General features: G+C 47.3%; 1 protein-coding gene across 1 annotated transcript in view; it reads left to right on the plus strand.

Moving 5' to 3' along the window:
- Nucleotides 1-17,753, plus strand: part of LOC139392980 (PHD finger protein 21B-like) — a 155,578-nt gene that overhangs the window by 95,682 nt on the left and 42,143 nt on the right. Inside the window, exon 4 of the mRNA XM_071141288.1 lies at nucleotides 5,761-6,063. Within this exon, the coding sequence (XP_070997389.1) occupies nucleotides 5,761-6,063 (303 nt within the window). The remainder of the gene's footprint in view (nucleotides 1-5,760; nucleotides 6,064-17,753) is intronic.

The raw sequence follows: 17,753 nt of genomic DNA on the forward strand, positions 1-17,753 counted from the left end.
AGCACCCTGGTGAGAGTCTGAAACATTCTCCTTCTTGTTCGACATGCTGATTAGAGTGGATTTTGACACAAAGAGAGAATTTAGTTTCCACGGAGATCTACCCCCTCCCTCCCTCTCTCCTTCTCTCTCCTATTCCCTAACCCTTATAGAACGTACCTCACCCCAACTCTCCCCCCCCCCCCCCCCCCTCTTCCCCTCCTCTCCTCACCTCCCCCTCCTCTCCCCTCCTCACCTCCCCCTCTTCTCCCCTCCTCTCCCCTCCTCCTCTTCCCCTCCTCCTCTCCCCTCCTCACCTCCCCCTCCTCTCCTCTCCCCTCCCCCTCCCTCTCCCCTCCCCCCCCTCCTCCCCTCTCCTCCTTCCATTCCTCAGAGCTGAGTCATTAGTGAAGACTGGGCGACAGAGGCAGGCTGGGTGGAGGCCCCAAAATTAATGACCTCCTCCTCTACCTCCTCCCCCGTGAACGAGGCCCCTAGTCTGGTCTGGTCTCTGTGTGTCTGGGTTAGTGTGAGTTCACCAGGCTATTCTCTCCTCCCATCTCCCCCCCCCCTCTCTCTCTGTCTCTCTCTCTGTCTGTCTCTCTCTCTGTTTCTCTCCACACTCTGTCTCTCTCTCTCTCTCTCTCGCTCTCTCCAAACTCTCTCTCTGTCTCTATCTCTCTGTCTCTCTGTCTCTCTCTCTCTCTGTCTCTATCTGTCTCTCTCTCTCTGTCTCTCTCTCTGTCTCTCTCTCTCTCTCTCTCTCTCCTGAAAACTGACAAACACTGAATATCATCCATTTGGTTGTATTTTATTCTTCAAAGTCATTACACAGCGATAGTGTGACTTATTCTCATGTTTCTTCACGGAGGAAGATACATTATGGACCTACTGCACTGCAGACAGAATGACTCGAGACAGACTGAACTACAGGACGGTAAACAGAATGACTCGAGACAGACTGAACTACAGGACGGTAAACAGAATGACTTGAGACAGACTGAACTACAGGACGGTAAACAGAATGACTCGAGACAGACTGAAGTACAGGACGGTAAACAGAATGACTCGAGACAGACTGAACTACAGGACGGTAAACAGAATGACTCGAGACAGACTGAACTACAGGACGGTAAACAGAATGACTCGAGACAGACTGAACTACAGGACGGTAAACAGAATGACTCGAGACAGACTGAACTACAGGACGGTAAACAGAATGACTCGAGACAGACTGAACTACAGGACGGTAAACAGAATGACTCGAGACAGACTGAAGTACAGGACGGTAAACATAATGACTCGAGACAGACTGAACTACAGGACGGTAAACAGAATGACTCGAGACAGACTGAAGTACAGGACGGTAAACAGAATGACTCGAGACAGACTGAACTACAGGACGGTAAACAGAATGACTCGAGGCAGACTGAACTACAGGACGGTAAACAGAATGACTCGAGACAGACTGAACTACAGGACGGTAAACAGAATGACTCGAGACAGACTGAACTACAGGACGGTAAACAGAATGACTCGAGACAGACTGAACTACAGGACGGTAAACAGAATGACTCGAGACAGACTGAACTACAGGACGGTAAACAGAATGACTCGAGACAGACTGAACTACAGGACGGTAAACAGAATGACTCGAGACAGACTGAAGTACAGGACGGTAAACAGAATGACTCGAGACAGACTGAACTACAGGACGGTAAACAGAATGACTCGAGACAGACTGAAGTACAGGACGGTAAACAGAATGACTCGAGACAGACTGAACTACAGGACGGTAAACAGAATGACTCGAGACAGACTGAACTACAGGACGGTAAACAGAATGACTCGAGACAGACTGAACTACAGGACGGTAAACAGAATGACTCGAGACAGACTGAACTACAGGACGGTAAACAGAATGACTCGAGACAGACTGAACTACAGGACGGTAAACAGAATGACTCGAGACAGACTGAAGTACAGGACGGTAAACAGAATGACTCGAGACAGACTGAACTACAGGACGGTAAACAGAATGACTCGAGACAGACTGAAGTACAGGACGGTAAACAGAATGACTCGAGACAGACTGAACTACAGGACGGTAAACAGAATGACTCGAGACAGACTGAAGTACAGGACGGTAAACAGAATGACTCGAGACAGACTGAAGTACAGGACGGTAAACAGAATGACTCGAGACAGACTGAAGTACAGGACGGTAAACAGAATGACTCGAGACAGACTGAACTACAGGACGGTAAACAGAATGACTCGAGACAGACTGAACTAAAGGACGGTAAACAGAATGACTCGAGATGTTTCAGACAGACTGAACTACAGGACAGGTAACAGAATGACTCTAGATGTTTCAGACAGACTGAACTACAGGACAGGTAAACAGAATGACTCGAGACAGACTGAACTAAAGGACGGTAAACAGAATGACTCGAGATGTTTCAGACAGACAGAACTAAACGACAGGTAACAGAATGACTCGAGATGTTTCAGACAGAACTAAAGGACAGGTAACAGAATGACTCTAGATGTTTCAGACAGACTGAAATAAAGGACGGTAAACAGAATGACTCAGGATGTTTCAGACAGACTGAACTACAGGACAGTAAACAAAATGACTTGAGATGTTTCAGACAGAACTAAAGGACAGGTAACAGAATGCCTCGAGATGATTCAGACAAACTGAACTACAGGACAGTAAACAGAATGACTTGAGATGTTTCAGACTGAACTAAAGGACAGGTAACAGAATGCCTCGAGATGATTCAGACAAACTGAACTACAGGACAGTAAACAGAATGATTTGAGATGTTTCAGACAGACTGAACTACAGGACGGTAAACAGAATGACTCTAGATGTTTCAGACTGACTGAACTAAAGGACAGGTAACAGAATGACTCGAGATGTTTCAGACAAGACTGAATTAATGGACAGGTAACAGAATGACTCGAGATGTTTCAGACAGACTGAACTAATGGACAGGTAACAGAATGACTCGAGATGTTTCAGACAGACTGAACTAAAGGACAGGTAACAGAATGACTCAAGATGTTTCAGACAGAACTAAAGGACAGGTAACAGAATGACTCAGGATGTTTCAGACTGAACTAAAGGACAGGTAACAGAATGACTCAAGATGTTTCAGACAGACTGAACTAATGGACAGGTAACAGAATGACTCAAGATGTTTCAGACAGACTGAACTAATGGACAGGTAACAGAATGACTCAAGATGTTTCAGACTGACTGAACTAATGGACAGGTAACAGAATGACTCGAGATGTTTCAGACAGACTGAACTACAGGACAGGAAACAGTATGACTCGAGATGTTTCAGACAGACTGAAGTACAGGACAGGAAACAGAATGACTTGAGATGTTTCAGACTGAACTAATGGACAGGTAACAGAATGACTCGAGATGTTTCAGAAGTGGTTGGTCACCTGTACTCTTTCGTTCTGAACATCCTGTCATTTCTTTCTGGCAGTAGTTGAGCTGATAATGTAAGTGTGAACTGAGCGTTAGCTATTTGTGGGGTACTCAAAAAACCCTCAGCGAGACACACAAGGAGGTGGGAAGGAGGCAGGAGGTGTTCAGAAAGCTTTTTACTAAAGCCTGTAGAACATAGTGTTGGACGGAGAGAAAGCCAGAAAAAAGAAAGCGAGAGTTACGGCTGGCGCCAAACCTGTCACGTTCGTTTAAAGATGGATTAGACCAAGGTGCAGCGTGGTAGGCGTACATTTGACTTTTTTATTAAATGACACCGGGGAAAAATATATAAAAAATAAATGCAAAACCCAACGTAAAGTTATGCAGGGCTAAACAGCAACTATGCAAAAAAAAAAACAAGATCCCACAATCTAAAGGTGGGAAAAGGGCTGCCTAAGTATCATCCCCAATCAGAGACAACGATAGACAGCTGCCTCTGATTGGGAACCATACCAGGCCAAACAAAGAAATAGAACAACTAGAATGCCCACCCTAGTCACACCCCGACCTAACCTAATAGAGAAATAAACAGGCTCTCTAAGGTCAGAGAGCCTGTTTAAAAACCGAACGATTGCGCTCGCATAACTTCCTTAAAAGACCTTCGATTGAAAAACGAGAAACAAATCGGTATTAGTACCGGTTTGTCCATTTTGAGCCGGTAATCACTTCCTCAAAATAGTCCGGATTAATCTAAGATAGCTCAAGAAATCTGTCATTAATTTTGACATTGTTGCCAAGGATACCTCAGTCATGTAATTGTGCATCTTGACTAGGATGTTTGGTGCAGTATTTCTCAAGTGGAAAAACAATGTGCACAAGGACGAGACGTCCCTGGTTGAATGACAACAGGCACTTCATTGAAGAATCCCTTCTGTTGACCAATCGCCGACGAGGAGGGGAGGGGGGCGGGGGGTGGGGTTGCCCCGAAGTCCAAAAACAGGAATTAAAAACGTGACCGAATGTGACTGAATAATACTGTGTGTATGCACCAACTGTTCCCAAACTGTTTGGTCTGAGAAGGATACGGTCGCCTTTAGACAGAAACCCAGCTGAGAATTAAAAAGCATTGACCCCCACCCCCCCTCCACCCCCCTGTTTTCTCCTCCCTCCCTCCACCTCTCCCCCATCACTCTGTACTCCATGGAAAACCATAACAGAGAGCTTTGAAATAAGAACGGGGCAGTGGAATGGAATATCAAATATTTAGAGTGCCTGCCTGTTCCTTTAGTGGTGCTAGCAGGGTAAAGGAGAGGGAACCAGATATACAGGCTTTGGAAGATAGATTTTCTTAACTGAGTAGAGAGGGAGTTGGAGGGTAGAGAGACAGGGGAGTGGAGGGAGTTGGGAGTAGAGAGACAGGGGAGTAGAGGGGGTAGAGAGACAGGGGAGTGGAAGGAGTTGGGGGTAGAGAGACAGGGGAGTAGAGGGGGTAGAGAGACAGGGGAGTAGAGGGGGTAGAGAGACAGGGGAGTAGAGGGGGTAGAGAGACAGGGGAGTAGAGGGAGTAGAGAGACAGGGGAGTAGAGGGGGTAGAGAGACAGGGGAGTAGAGGGAGTAGAGAGACAGGGAAGTGGAAGGAGTTGGGGGTAGAGAGACAGGGGAGTAGAGGGGGTAGAGAGACAGGGGAGTAGAGGGGGTAGAGAGACAGGGGAGTAGAGGGGGTAGAGAGACAGGGGAGTAGAGGGTGTTGGGGGTAGAGAGACAGGGGAGTAGAGGGGGTAGAGAGACAGGGGAGGAGAGGGGGTAGAGAGACAGGGGAGTAGAGGGGGTAGAGAGACAGGGGGGTAGAGGGGGTAGAGAGACAGGGGAGTAGAGGGGGTAGAGAGACAGGGGAGTAGAGGGGGTAGAGAGACAGGGGAGTAGAGGGGGTAGAGAGACAGGGGAGTAGAGAGACAGGGGAGTAGAGGGGGTAGAGAGACAGGGGAGTAGAGAGACAGGGGAGGAGAGGGGGTAGTCTACCTCAGTCTAATTACCTGCCTGTCTCTACGTCTGATCCTGGATCTGTATCAATGTTTAGATGTTTCTCCTTCAGGTGGAGCTTCATCTGCACTGTGTTTAAACACCAAGGTGTTCTCTGATGAATCACAATTCAATCTGTAGCACGTTGAGTAGAGCAACACTCCTAAGGTCACCAACACGACCAGTCCACTGTGTGTCTATTCCTGTTTAATCTCTCTTTTCTAACCATGCCTCCCTCCCTCCCTCCCTCCCTCCCTCCCTCCCTCCCTCCCTCCCTCCCTCCCTCCTCTCTCTCTCCTCCCTCCCCTCAACAGAAGAAGCTGACTGTTAGAAGTTGTCCCGTAGGAGGGGCCACCAAGCCCCTCTCCCTCATCAAGCCCCCTCCTCCTCCCTCCTCACAAAGCATCTCCATCTCCGTTCTACCGGCCAACCCGGTCGCCAAGACAGCTCCCGTTGCCATGGTGACAGCGCACATGACCGGTGGACAAAAGGTGGTGTCGGGAAGCGCAGCTCCAGGGAGCTCCTCCTCTCCTCCTCCTCTACAGACATCCTCCATCAACCTCCAGACCAATAGAGGGTCGGGAGGGGCGGTGCTACAGCCTTACAGTAGGAGAGAGGTACTACACTGTTACTACTATACTGCTACTATACTGCTACTATACTACTACTATACTACTACAGCCTTACAGTAGGAGAGAGGTACTACACTGTTACTACTATACTGCTACTATACTACTAATATACTGCTACTATACTGCTACTATACTACTACAGCCTTACAGTAGGAGAGAGGTACTACACTGTCACTACTATACTGCTACTATACTACTACTATACTACTACAGCCTTACAGTAGGAGAGAGGTACTACACTGTTACTACTATACTGCTACTATACTGCTACAATACTACTACAGCCTTACAGTAGGAGAGAGGTACTACACTGTTACTACTATACTGCTACTATACTACTACTATACTGCTACTATACTACTACAGCTTTGCAGTAGGAGAGAGGTACTACACTGTTACTACTATACTACTACAGCCTTACAGTAGGAGAGAGGCACTACACTGTTACTACTATACTGCTACTATACTGTTACTATACTACTACTATACTGCTACAGCCTTACAGTAGGAGAGAGGTACTACACTGTTACTACTATACTGCTACTATACTACCACTATACTACTACTATACTACTACAGCCTTACAGTAGGAGAGAGGTACTACACTGTTACTACTATACTACTACTATACTGCTACTATACTACTACTATACTACTACAGCCTTACAGTAGGAGAGAGGTACTACACTGTTACTACTATACTGCTACTATACTACTACTATACTGCTACTATACTACTACAGCCTTACAGTAGGAGAGAGGTACTACACTGTTACTACTATACTGCTACTATACTACTACTATACTACTACAGCCTTACAGTAGGAGAGAGGTGCTACACTGTTATTACTATACTGCTACTATACTACTACTATACTGCTACTATACTACTACAGCCTTACAGTAGGAGAGAGGTACTACACTGTTACTACTATACTACTACTATACTGCTACAATACTACTACAGCCTTACAGTAGGAGAGAGGTGCTACACTGTTATTACTATACTGCTACTATACTACTACTATACTGCTACTATACTACTACAGCCTTACAGTAGGAGAGAGGTACTACACTGTTACTACTATACTACTACTATACTGCTACTATACTACTACAGCCTTACAGTAGGAGAGAGGTACTACACTGTTACTGCTATACTGCTACTATACTACTACTATACTACTACTATACTACTACAGCCTTACAGTAGGAGAGAGGTACTACACTGTTACTACTATACTGCTACTATACTACTACTATACTACTACAGCCTTACAGTAGGAGAGAGGTGCTACACTGTTATTACTATACTGCTACTATACTACTACTATACTACTACTATACTACTACAGCCTTACAGTAGGAGAGAGGTACTACACTGTTACTACTATACTACTACAGCCTTACAGTAGGAGAGAGGTACTACACTGTTACTACTATACTACTACAGCCTTACAGTAGGAGAGAGGCACTACACTGTTACTACTATACTGCTACTATACTACTACTATACTACTACAGCCTTACAGTAGGAGAGAGGTGCTACACTGTTACTACTATACTACTACTATACTGCTACAATACTACTACAGCCTTACAGTAGGAGAGAGGTACTACACTGTTACTACTATACTACTACTATACTGCTACTATACTACTACAGCCTTACAGTAGGAGAGAGGCACTACACTGTTACTACTATACTGCTACTATACTACTACTATACTACTACAGCCTTACAGTAGGAGAGAGGTACTACACTGTTACTACTATACTACTACTATACTGCTACTATACTACTACTATACTACTACAGCCTTACAGTAGGAGAGAGGTACTACACTGTTACTACTATACTGCTACTATACTACTACTATACTACTACAGCCTTACAGTAGGAGAGAGGTACTACACTGTTACTACTATACTACTACTATACTGCTACAATACTACTACTATACTACTACAGCCTTACAGTAGGAGAGAGGTACTACACTGTTACTACTATACTACTACTATACTACTACTATACTACTACAGCCTTACAGTAGGAGAGAGGTACTACACTGTTACTACTATACTGCTACTATACTGCTACTATACTACTACATCCTTACAGTAGGAGAGAGGTACTACACTGTTACTACTATACTGCTACTATACTGCTACTATACTACTACTATACTACTACAGCCTTACAGTAGGAGAGAGGTACTACACTGTTACTACTATACTGCTACAATACTACTACAGCCTTACAGTAGGAGAGAGGTACTACACTGTTACTACTATACTACTACTATACTGCTACAATACTACTACTATACTACTACTATACTACTACAGCCTCCTCCTCCTCTTCCTCTCTGGCCTCTAAACTCCCTCCTCCTCCTCCTCTTCCTCTCTGCCCTCTAAACTCCCTCCTCCTCCTCTTCCTCTCTGGCCTCTAAACTCCCTCCTCCTCCTCTTCCTCTCTGGCCTCTAAACTCCCTCCTCCTCCTCCTCTTCCTCTCTGCCCTCTAAACTCCCTCCTCCTCCTCTTTCTCTCTGGCCTCTAAACTCCCTCCTCCTCCTCCTCTTCCTCTCTGGCCTCTAAACTCCCTCCTCCTCCTCCTCTTCCTCTCTGCCCTCTAAACTCCCTCCTCTTCTTACTCCTCCTCTTCCTCTCTGCCCTCTAAACTCCCTAGGATTGGAGCTGTTGTGATTCCTTAGAGCCTGGTCTTGTTGTCAACCTGCAGCTAGTTGTAGATATTTTCACGCAGATTGAGGGCCAGGAGAGGAGATAACAGAGGAACTATATAGAGGAGAGAGACAGAGAGAGAGAGAGAGAGAGAGGGGGAGAGAAAGAGAGAGACAGAGGGAGAGAGAAAGAGAGAGATAGACAGAGAGAGGGAGAGAGATATAGAGAGAGGGAAAGAGAGAAGGAGAGAGAGAGAGACACAGCCCATCCTATTATATATAGAGACAGATTTACAACTGTAAACTCAGGGGCCAGATGATGTAGAAGGGGGGGGGGTGGTCTAATGGAGCAGCCAACAGCGATGCCACTGTGTGCATTGTATGTCAATGTATGCAAACAAACAAACAAACACACACACACACACTCCTTGGCATGGAGAGCCTGCATGTGTCGTGGCTCTGGGGAGCATTTCAAACTGCTAGTCTGGCAGGACATAAAGGAGATGGGCGCCGTGCCCACGTCAGTGCCCCCCCCCCGGTAGGGAGGGAGGGACAGAGCTGGCCGCTACTGTCTGTGTTTACACCATTCACTAGAAAGTGCTTTTAAAATACGGTCATATTTCCTCAGTGAATATTCAGCTGTTGCACTGCATTACCCATATTAATTCATGGGTTTACCAGCAGCTCTGGAGTTCCAAGTGACACTCTGTCTAGTGCACTTCTTCTGAGCAGAACAGTGTATTGTCAAGAGAATAGGGTGCCATTTGGGACAAACCTATGTGTATAAATGAAATGGAGAAAAAAAACACACACAAAGAAGATGAGTGTGTCACATGAAGTGTGGAGGTGATGGAGGGTTTAGTCGACACTGTCCTCTAGTGGTAGTAGGGGGAATAGCAGAGACAGAGAGACAGACAGACAGACAGACAGACAGACAGACAGACAGACAGACAGACAGACAGACAGACAGGCAGACACACAGGAGACAGACAGACAGACAGACAGACAGACAGACAGACAGACAGACAGACAGACAGACAGAAAGACAGGGAGACAGACAGACTACCTTTGACTTGGGCCCAGTAATATAATGTAATTGGTACCAGGGCCCAGTAATATAATGTAATTGGTACTAGGGCCCAGTAATATAATGTAATTGGTACTAGGGCCCAGTAATACGACATAATTGGTACTAGGGCCCAGTAATATAATGTAATTGATACCAGGGCCCAGTAATATAATGTAATTGGTACCAGGGCCCAGTAATATAATGTAATTGGTACTAGGGCCCAGTAATATAATGTAATTGGTACTAGGGCCCAGTAATATAATGTAATTGGTACCAGGGCCCAGTAATATAATGTAATTGGTACCAGGGCCCAGTAATATAATGTAATTGGTACCAGGGCCCAGTAATATAATGTAATTGGTACCAGGGCCCAGTAATATAATGTAATTGGTACTAGGGCCCAGTAATATAATGTAATTGGTACCAGGGCCCAGTAATATAATGTAATTGGTACTAGGGCCCAGTAATATAATGTAATTGGTACCAGGGCCCAGTAATATAATGTAATTGGTACTAGGGCCCAGTAATATAATGTAATTGGTACTAGGGCCCAGTAATATAATGTAATTGGTACCAGGGCCCAGTAATATAATGTAATTGGTACTAGGGCCCAGTAATATAATGTAATTGGTACTAGGGCCCAGTAATATAATGTAATTGGTACTAGGGCCCAGTAATATAATGTAATTGGTACTAGGGCCCAGTAATATAATGTAATTGGTACTAGGGCCCAGTAATACGACATAATTGGTACCAGGGCCCAGTAATATAATGTAATTGGTACGAGGGCCCAGTAATATAATGTAATTGGTACTAGGGCCCAGTAATATAATGTAATTGGTACCAGGGCCCAGTAATATAATGTAATTGGTACTAGGGCCCAGTAATATAATGTAATTGGTACTAGGGCCCAGTAATATAATGTAATTGGTACTAGGGCCCAGTAATATAATGTAATTGGTACTAGGGCCCAGTAATATAATGTAATTGGTACTAGGGCCCAGTAATATAATGTAATTGGTACTAGGGCCCAGTAATACGACATAATTGGTACTAGGGCCCAGTAATATAATGTAATTGGTACTAGGGCCCAGTAATATAATGTAATTGGTACTAGGGCCCAGTAATATAATGTAATTGGTACTAGGGCCCAGTAATACAACATAATTGGTACTAGGGCCCAGTAATATAATGTAATTGGTACCAGGGCCCAGTAATATAATGTAATTGGTACTAGGGCCCAGTAATATAATGTAATTGGTACTAGGGCCCAGTAATATGACATAATTGGTACTAGGGCCCAGTAATATAATGTAATTGGTACTAGGGCCCAGTAATATAATGTAATTGATACTAGGGCCCAGTAATATAATGTAATTGGTACTAGGGCCCAGTAATACGACATAATTGGTACAAGGGCCCAGTAATATAATGTAATTGGTACTAGGGCCCAGTAATATAATGTAATTGGTACTAGGGCCCAGTAATATAATGTAATTGGTACTAGGGCCCAGTAATACGACATAATTGGTACCAGGGCCCAGTAATATAATGTAATTGGTACCAGGGCCCAGTAATATAATGTAATTGGTACTAGGGCCCAGTAATATAATGTAATTGGTAGCAGGGCCCAGTAATATAATGTAATTGGTACTAGGGCCCAGTAATATAATGTAATTGGTACTAGGGCCCAGTAATATAATGTAATTGGTACTAGGGCCCAGTAATATAATGTAATTGGTACTAGGGCCCAGTAATATAATGTAATTGGTACTAGGGCCCAGTAATATAATGTAATTGGTACTAGGGCCCAGTAATATAATGTAATTGGTACTAGGGCCCAGTAATATAATGTAATTGGTACTAGGGCCCAGTAATACGACATAATTGGTACTAGGGCCCAGTAATATAATGTAATTGGTACTAGGGCCCAGTAATATAATGTAATTGGTACTAGGGCCCAGTAATATAATGTAATTGGTACTAGGGCCCAGTAATACGACATAATTGGTACTAGGGCCCAGTAATATAATGTAATTGGTACCAGGGCCCAGTAATATAATGTAATTGGTACTAGGGCCCAGTAATATAATGTAATTGGTACTAGGGCCCAGTAATATGACATAATTGGTACTAGGGCCCAGTAATATAATGTAATTGGTACTAGGGCCCAGTAATATAATGTAATTGATACTAGGGCCCAGTAATATAATGTAATTGGTACTAGGGCCCAGTAATACGACATAATTGGTACAAGGGCCCAGTAATATAATGTAATTGGTACTAGGGCCCAGTAATATAATGTAATTGGTACTAGGGCCCAGTAATATAATGTAATTGGTACTAGGGCCCAGTAATATAATGTAATTGATACCAGGGCCCAGTAATATAATGTAATTGGTACTAGGGCCCAGTAATATAATGTAATTGGTACTAGGGCCCAGTAATATAATGTAATTGGTACTAGGGCCCAGTAATATAATGTAATTGGTACCAGGGCCCAGTAATATAATGTAATTGGTACCAGGGCCCAGTAATATAATGTAATTGGTACTAGGGCCCAGTAATATAATGTAATTGGTACCAGGGCCCAGTAATATAATGTAATTGGTACTAGGGCCCAGTAATATAATGTAATTGGTACTAGGGCCCAGTAATGTGTAAAGATTAAATCTCTATACGACCTAAATGGACAGCTACTCAAACACAAGTGACTCAACAATTGGTAGTGTCAAGTCTACAATCTAGCACAACAGAGTAGTAATGACTGTCCCTCTATATACAACCCCACAGAGTAGTAATGACTGTCCCTCTATATACAACCCCACAGAGTAGTAATGACTGTCCCTCTATATACAACCCCACAGAGTAGTAATGACTGTCCCTCTATATACAACCCCACAGAGTAGTAATGACTGTCCCTCTATATACAACCCCACAGAGTAGTAATGACTGTCCCTCTATATACAACCCCACAGAGTAGTAATGACTGTCCCTCTATATACAACCCCACCAGACAGAGTAGTAATGACTGTCCCTCTATATACAACCCCACAGAGTAGTAATGACTGTCCCTCTATATACAACCCCACAGAGTAGTAATGACTGTCCCTCTATATACAACCCCACAGAGTAGTAATGACTGTCCCTCTATATACAACCCCACAGAGTAGTAATGACTGTCCCTCTATATACAACCCCACCGAGTAGTAATGACTGTCCCTCTATATACAAGCAGACAGAGTAGTAATGACTGTCCCTCTATATCACAGAGTAGTAATGACTGTCCCTCTATATACAACCCCACAGAGTAGTAATGACTGTCCCTCTATATACAACCCCACAGAGTAGTAATGACTGTCCCTCTATATACAACCCCATGATAGGATGAGAATGATATACACAGAGAAAAAACACCTCAGCTCTACCTCTCTCCTCCTTCTCCCTCCTTTCTCTCTTCTCGTCTCCCCTTATCACTCTCCTCCTTCTCCCTCCTTTCTCTCTTCTCATCTCCCCTTATCACTCTCCTACCCCTCTCCTCCTTCTCCCTCCTTTCTCTCTTCTCATCTCCCCTTATCACTCCCTCCATCTCTATCTCTCTCTGCAGTGTGTTTCCCTCTCTACTCTCTCCGGCTGTGAGTAACATTGTTGACACGACAAACGATAACAAACAGACTAGCTGGAGACAAACTGCTGGACCAGGATCCAGGCTGTTATATAAACCCTCTCCTCTTCTCTCCTTTCTCCTCTGCTCTCCTCTCTTTGTCCCCCTCTCTTCTCCTCTCTCCTCCTCCTCTCTCCTCTGCCCTCCTCTCTCCTCTACCCTCCTCTCTCCTCTCCCCTACCCTCTACACCCTCCTCTCTCCTCCTTTCTCTCCTCCTCTGCCCTCCTCCGCTCTCCTCCTCTACCCTCCTCTCTCCTCTCCCCTACCCTCTACTACCCTCCTCTCTCCTCCTTTCTCTCCTCCTCTGCCCTCCTCCACTCTCCTCCTCTACCCTCCTCTCTCCTCATCTCTCCTCTCCTCTTCCCTCCTCCTCTCCTCTGCCCTCTTCTCTCCTCTCCTCTGCCCTCCTCTCTCCTCCCCTCTTCCCTCCTCTCTCCTATCCTCTTCTCTCCTCTCCTCCTCGCCTCTTTGCTCCTCTCTCCTCTCCTCTTCTCTCCTCTTCCCTCCTCTCTCCTCTCCTCCTCTCCTCTGCCCTCCTCTCTCCTCTCCTCTTCCCTCCTCTCTCCTCTTCTCTCCTCTCCTCTCCTCTCCTCTTCTCTCCTCTTCCCTCCTATTTCCTCTCTCCTCTCCTCCTGTCCTCTGCCCTCGTCTCTCCTCTCCTTTCCTCTTCCCTCTCCTCTCCTCTCCTCTCCTCTCCTCTCCTCTCCTCTCCTCTCCTCTGCCCTCCTCTCTCCTCTCCTCTCTCCTCTCCTCTCCCCTCCTCTCTCCTCTGCCCTCCTCTCTCCCCTCCTCTGCCCTCCACTCCTCTTCCCTCCTCTCTCCTCTCCTCTTCTCTCCTCTTCCCTCGTCTCTCCTCTCCTCTTCCCTCCTCTCTCCTCTCCTCTCCTCTTCCCTCCTCTCTCCTCTCCTCTTCCCTCCTCTCTCCTCTCCTCTTCCCTCCTCTCTCCTCTCCTCCTCTCCTCTTCCCTCCTCTCTCCTCTCCTCTTCCCTCCTCTCACCTCTCCTCTTCCCTCCTCTCTCCTCTCCTCCTCTCCTCTTCCCTCCTCTCTCCTCTCCTCTTCCCTCCTCTCTCCTCTCTTCCTCTCCTCTTCCCTCCTCTCTCCTCTCCTCCTCTCTCTTCTCTTTCAAGGAATGTAAGACATGTTGCCTGTGAACAACACATTATAACTATAGGGCTTTTCCGAGTGCTTTCAGCTATTGTCTGTTGAGATAAAGTTCTTTAATAGAATCCCTGTTGTGTCTCTGGTCTCAGCTGGCCACTAATAGTAGTAGTTCTGGTTTGTTGACCTTGGAAGACAGAGACAGAGTGACGCTACTGTGAAAGTTAATAGAAGATTTTATAACACACTGGCTGTCCCAAATGGCACCCTATTCCTCATAGAGCTCTGGTCAAAAGAAGTGCACTATGTAGGGAATAGGGTGCCTTGTGCCCATAGGACTCAAAATAAGTGAAATAAATATAACCCTTTAAACAGAACCACTCCAGAACCCTTTAAATAGAACCTTTTAAACAGAACCACACCAGAACCCTTTAAATAGAACCCATTAAACAGGTGTGTGTGTGTAAATGGGGTGGGGAGGTGTGTGTGTGTGTGTGTAAATGGGGTGGGGAGGTGTGTGTGTGTGTGTAATTGGGGTGGGGAGGTGTGTGTGTGTGTGTGTGTGTGTGTAAATGGGGTGGGGAGGTGTGTGTGTGTGTGTGTGTGTGTGTAATTGGGGTGGGGAGGTGTGTGTGTGTGTGTGTGTAAATGGGGTGGGGAGATGTGTGTGTGTGTAATTGGGGTGGGGAGGTGTGTGTGTGTGTGTAATTGGGGTGGGGAGGTGTGTGTGTGTGTGTGTAATTAGGGTGGGGAGGTGTGTGTGTGTGTGTGTGTGTAAATGGGGGGGTGGGGAGGTGACTCTCTCACACAGAAGGTCGGGGGTCAAGAAGTCAGAATCTGCATGAGAAGTGTTAGACATACTGTATCCTGTTGAAACGGGCTTCAAATGTGACGTTTTATTAGTCTCATGTACTCGATACGCATGGTATACATCATCCAACAGGCGTCATGGGAGACGTGAGGGGGGAAGAAGGTTGGGGGTCATGGGGGAGGTGAGGTGGGAGGAAGAAGGTTGGGGGTCATGGGGAGGTGAGATGGGAGGAAGAAGGTTGGGGGTCATGGCGGAGGTGAGGGGGGAAGAAGGTTGGGGGTCATGAGAGACGTGAGGGGGGAAGAAGAAGGTTGGAGGTCATGGGAGATGAGAGGGGGGAGGAAGAAGGTTAGGGGTAATGGGGGAGGTGAGGTAGGAGGAAGGTTGGAGGTCATGGGGAGGTGAGGTGCGAGGAAGGTTGGAGGTCATGGGAGATGAGAGGGGGGAGGAAGAAGGTTGGGGGTAATGGGGGAGGTGAGATGGGAGGAAGAAGGTTGGGGGTCATGGGGGAGGTGAGCGGGGAAGAAGGTTGGGGGTCATGAGAGACGTGAGGGGAAGAAGAAGAAGGTTGGAGGTCATGGGAGATGAGAGGGGGGAGGAAGAAGGTTAGGGGTAATGGGGGAGGTGAGGTAGGAGGAAGGTTGGAGGTCATGGGGAGGTGAGGTGCGAGGAAGGTTGGAGGTCATGGGAGATGAGAGGGGGGAGGAAGAAGGTTGGGGGTAATGGGGGAGGTGAGGTAGGAGGAAGGTTGGAGGTCATGGGGAGGTGAGGTGCGAGGAAGGTTGGAGGTCATTGGAGATGAGAGGGGGGAGGAAGAAGGTTGGGGGTAATGGGGGAGGTGAGGTAGGAGGAAGATTGGAGGTCATGGGGGAGGTGAGGTGGGAGGAAGGTTGGAGGTCATGGGAGACGAGAGGGGGGAGGAAGAAGGTTGGGGGTCATGGGGAAGGTGAGGTGGGAGGAAGAAGGTTGGGGGTCATGGGGGAGGTGAGGTGGGAGGAAGAAGGTTGGGGGTCATGGGGGAGGTGAGGTGGGAGGAAGAAGGTTGGGGGTCGGTCATGGGGGAGGTGAGGTGGGAGGAAGAAGGTTGGGGGTCATGGGGGAGGTGGGGTGGGAGGAAGGTTGGAGGTCATGGGGGAGGTGAGGTGGGAGGAAGGTTGGAGGTCATGGGGGAGGTGAGGTGGGAGGAAGGTTGGAGGTCATGGGGGAGATGAGGGGGGAGGAAGAAGGTTGGGGGTCATGGGGGAGGTGAGCGGGGAGGAAGAAGGTTGGGGGTCCATCAGGCAGCGGGCCACTCCAGAGAAGGACCTTGTTATTGGGCTGCTGTCTTGAAGAAAAGTGGAGGTAAATGGATGCCCTCCCTCGTCTCCTCCACCCCTCGTCTCCTCCACCCCTCGTCTCCTCCACCGCTCGTCTCCTCCACCGCTCGTCTCCTCCACCCCTCGTCTCCTCCACCCCTCCTCTCCTCCACCGCTTGTCTCCTCCACCGCTCGTCTCCTCCACCCCTCGTCTCCTCCACCACTCGTCTCCTCCACCCCTCGCCTCCTCCACCCCTCACCTCCTCCACCCCTCTTGTCCTCCACTGCTCGCCTCCTCCACCCCTCGTCTCCTCCACCGCTCGCCTCCTCCACCCCTCGTCTCCTCCACCGCTCGCCTCCTCCACCGCTCGCCTCCTCCACCCCTCGTCTCCTCCACCGCTCGCCTCCTCCACCCCTCGTCTCCTCCACCCCTCGTCTCCTCCACCGCTCGCCTCCTCCATCCCTCGTCTCCTCCACCGCTCGCCTCCTCCACCCCTCGTCTCCTCCACCGCTCGCCTCCTCCACCGCTCGCCTCCTCCACCCCTCGTCTCCTCCACCGCTCGTCTCCTCCAACGCTCGTCTCCTCCACCGCTCGTCTCCTCCACCGCTCGTCTCCTCCACCCCTCGTCTCCTCCACCACTCGTCTCCTCCACCACTCGTCTCCTCCACCACTCGTCTCCTCCACCACTCCATTCCCAATGCACAAATTTCCATTTTAGCTTGTTTCCATGGGAACTGGCCTTCAATAGCACAAAGAACAGAAGGCCTTTCTGGGTTACAGGCTGAATTACACTCTACAGAAGACTGGCTGGGTTACACTCTACAGAAGGCTGGCTGGATTACACTCTATAGAAGACTGGCTGGGTTACACTCTACAGAAGGCTGGCTGGACTACACTCTATAGAAGACTGGCTGGATTACTCTCTACAGAAGACTGGCTGGATTACACTCTACAGAAGACTGGCTGGATTACACTCTACAGAAGACTGGCTGGATTACACTCCACAGAAAACTGGCTGGATTACACTCTACAGAAGACTGGCTGGATTACAC

The sequence above is a fragment of the Oncorhynchus clarkii genome, chromosome 33 (assembly GCF_045791955.1).
Source record: "Oncorhynchus clarkii lewisi isolate Uvic-CL-2024 chromosome 33, UVic_Ocla_1.0, whole genome shotgun sequence".
Lineage (NCBI taxonomy): Eukaryota > Metazoa > Chordata > Actinopteri > Salmoniformes > Salmonidae > Oncorhynchus > Oncorhynchus clarkii.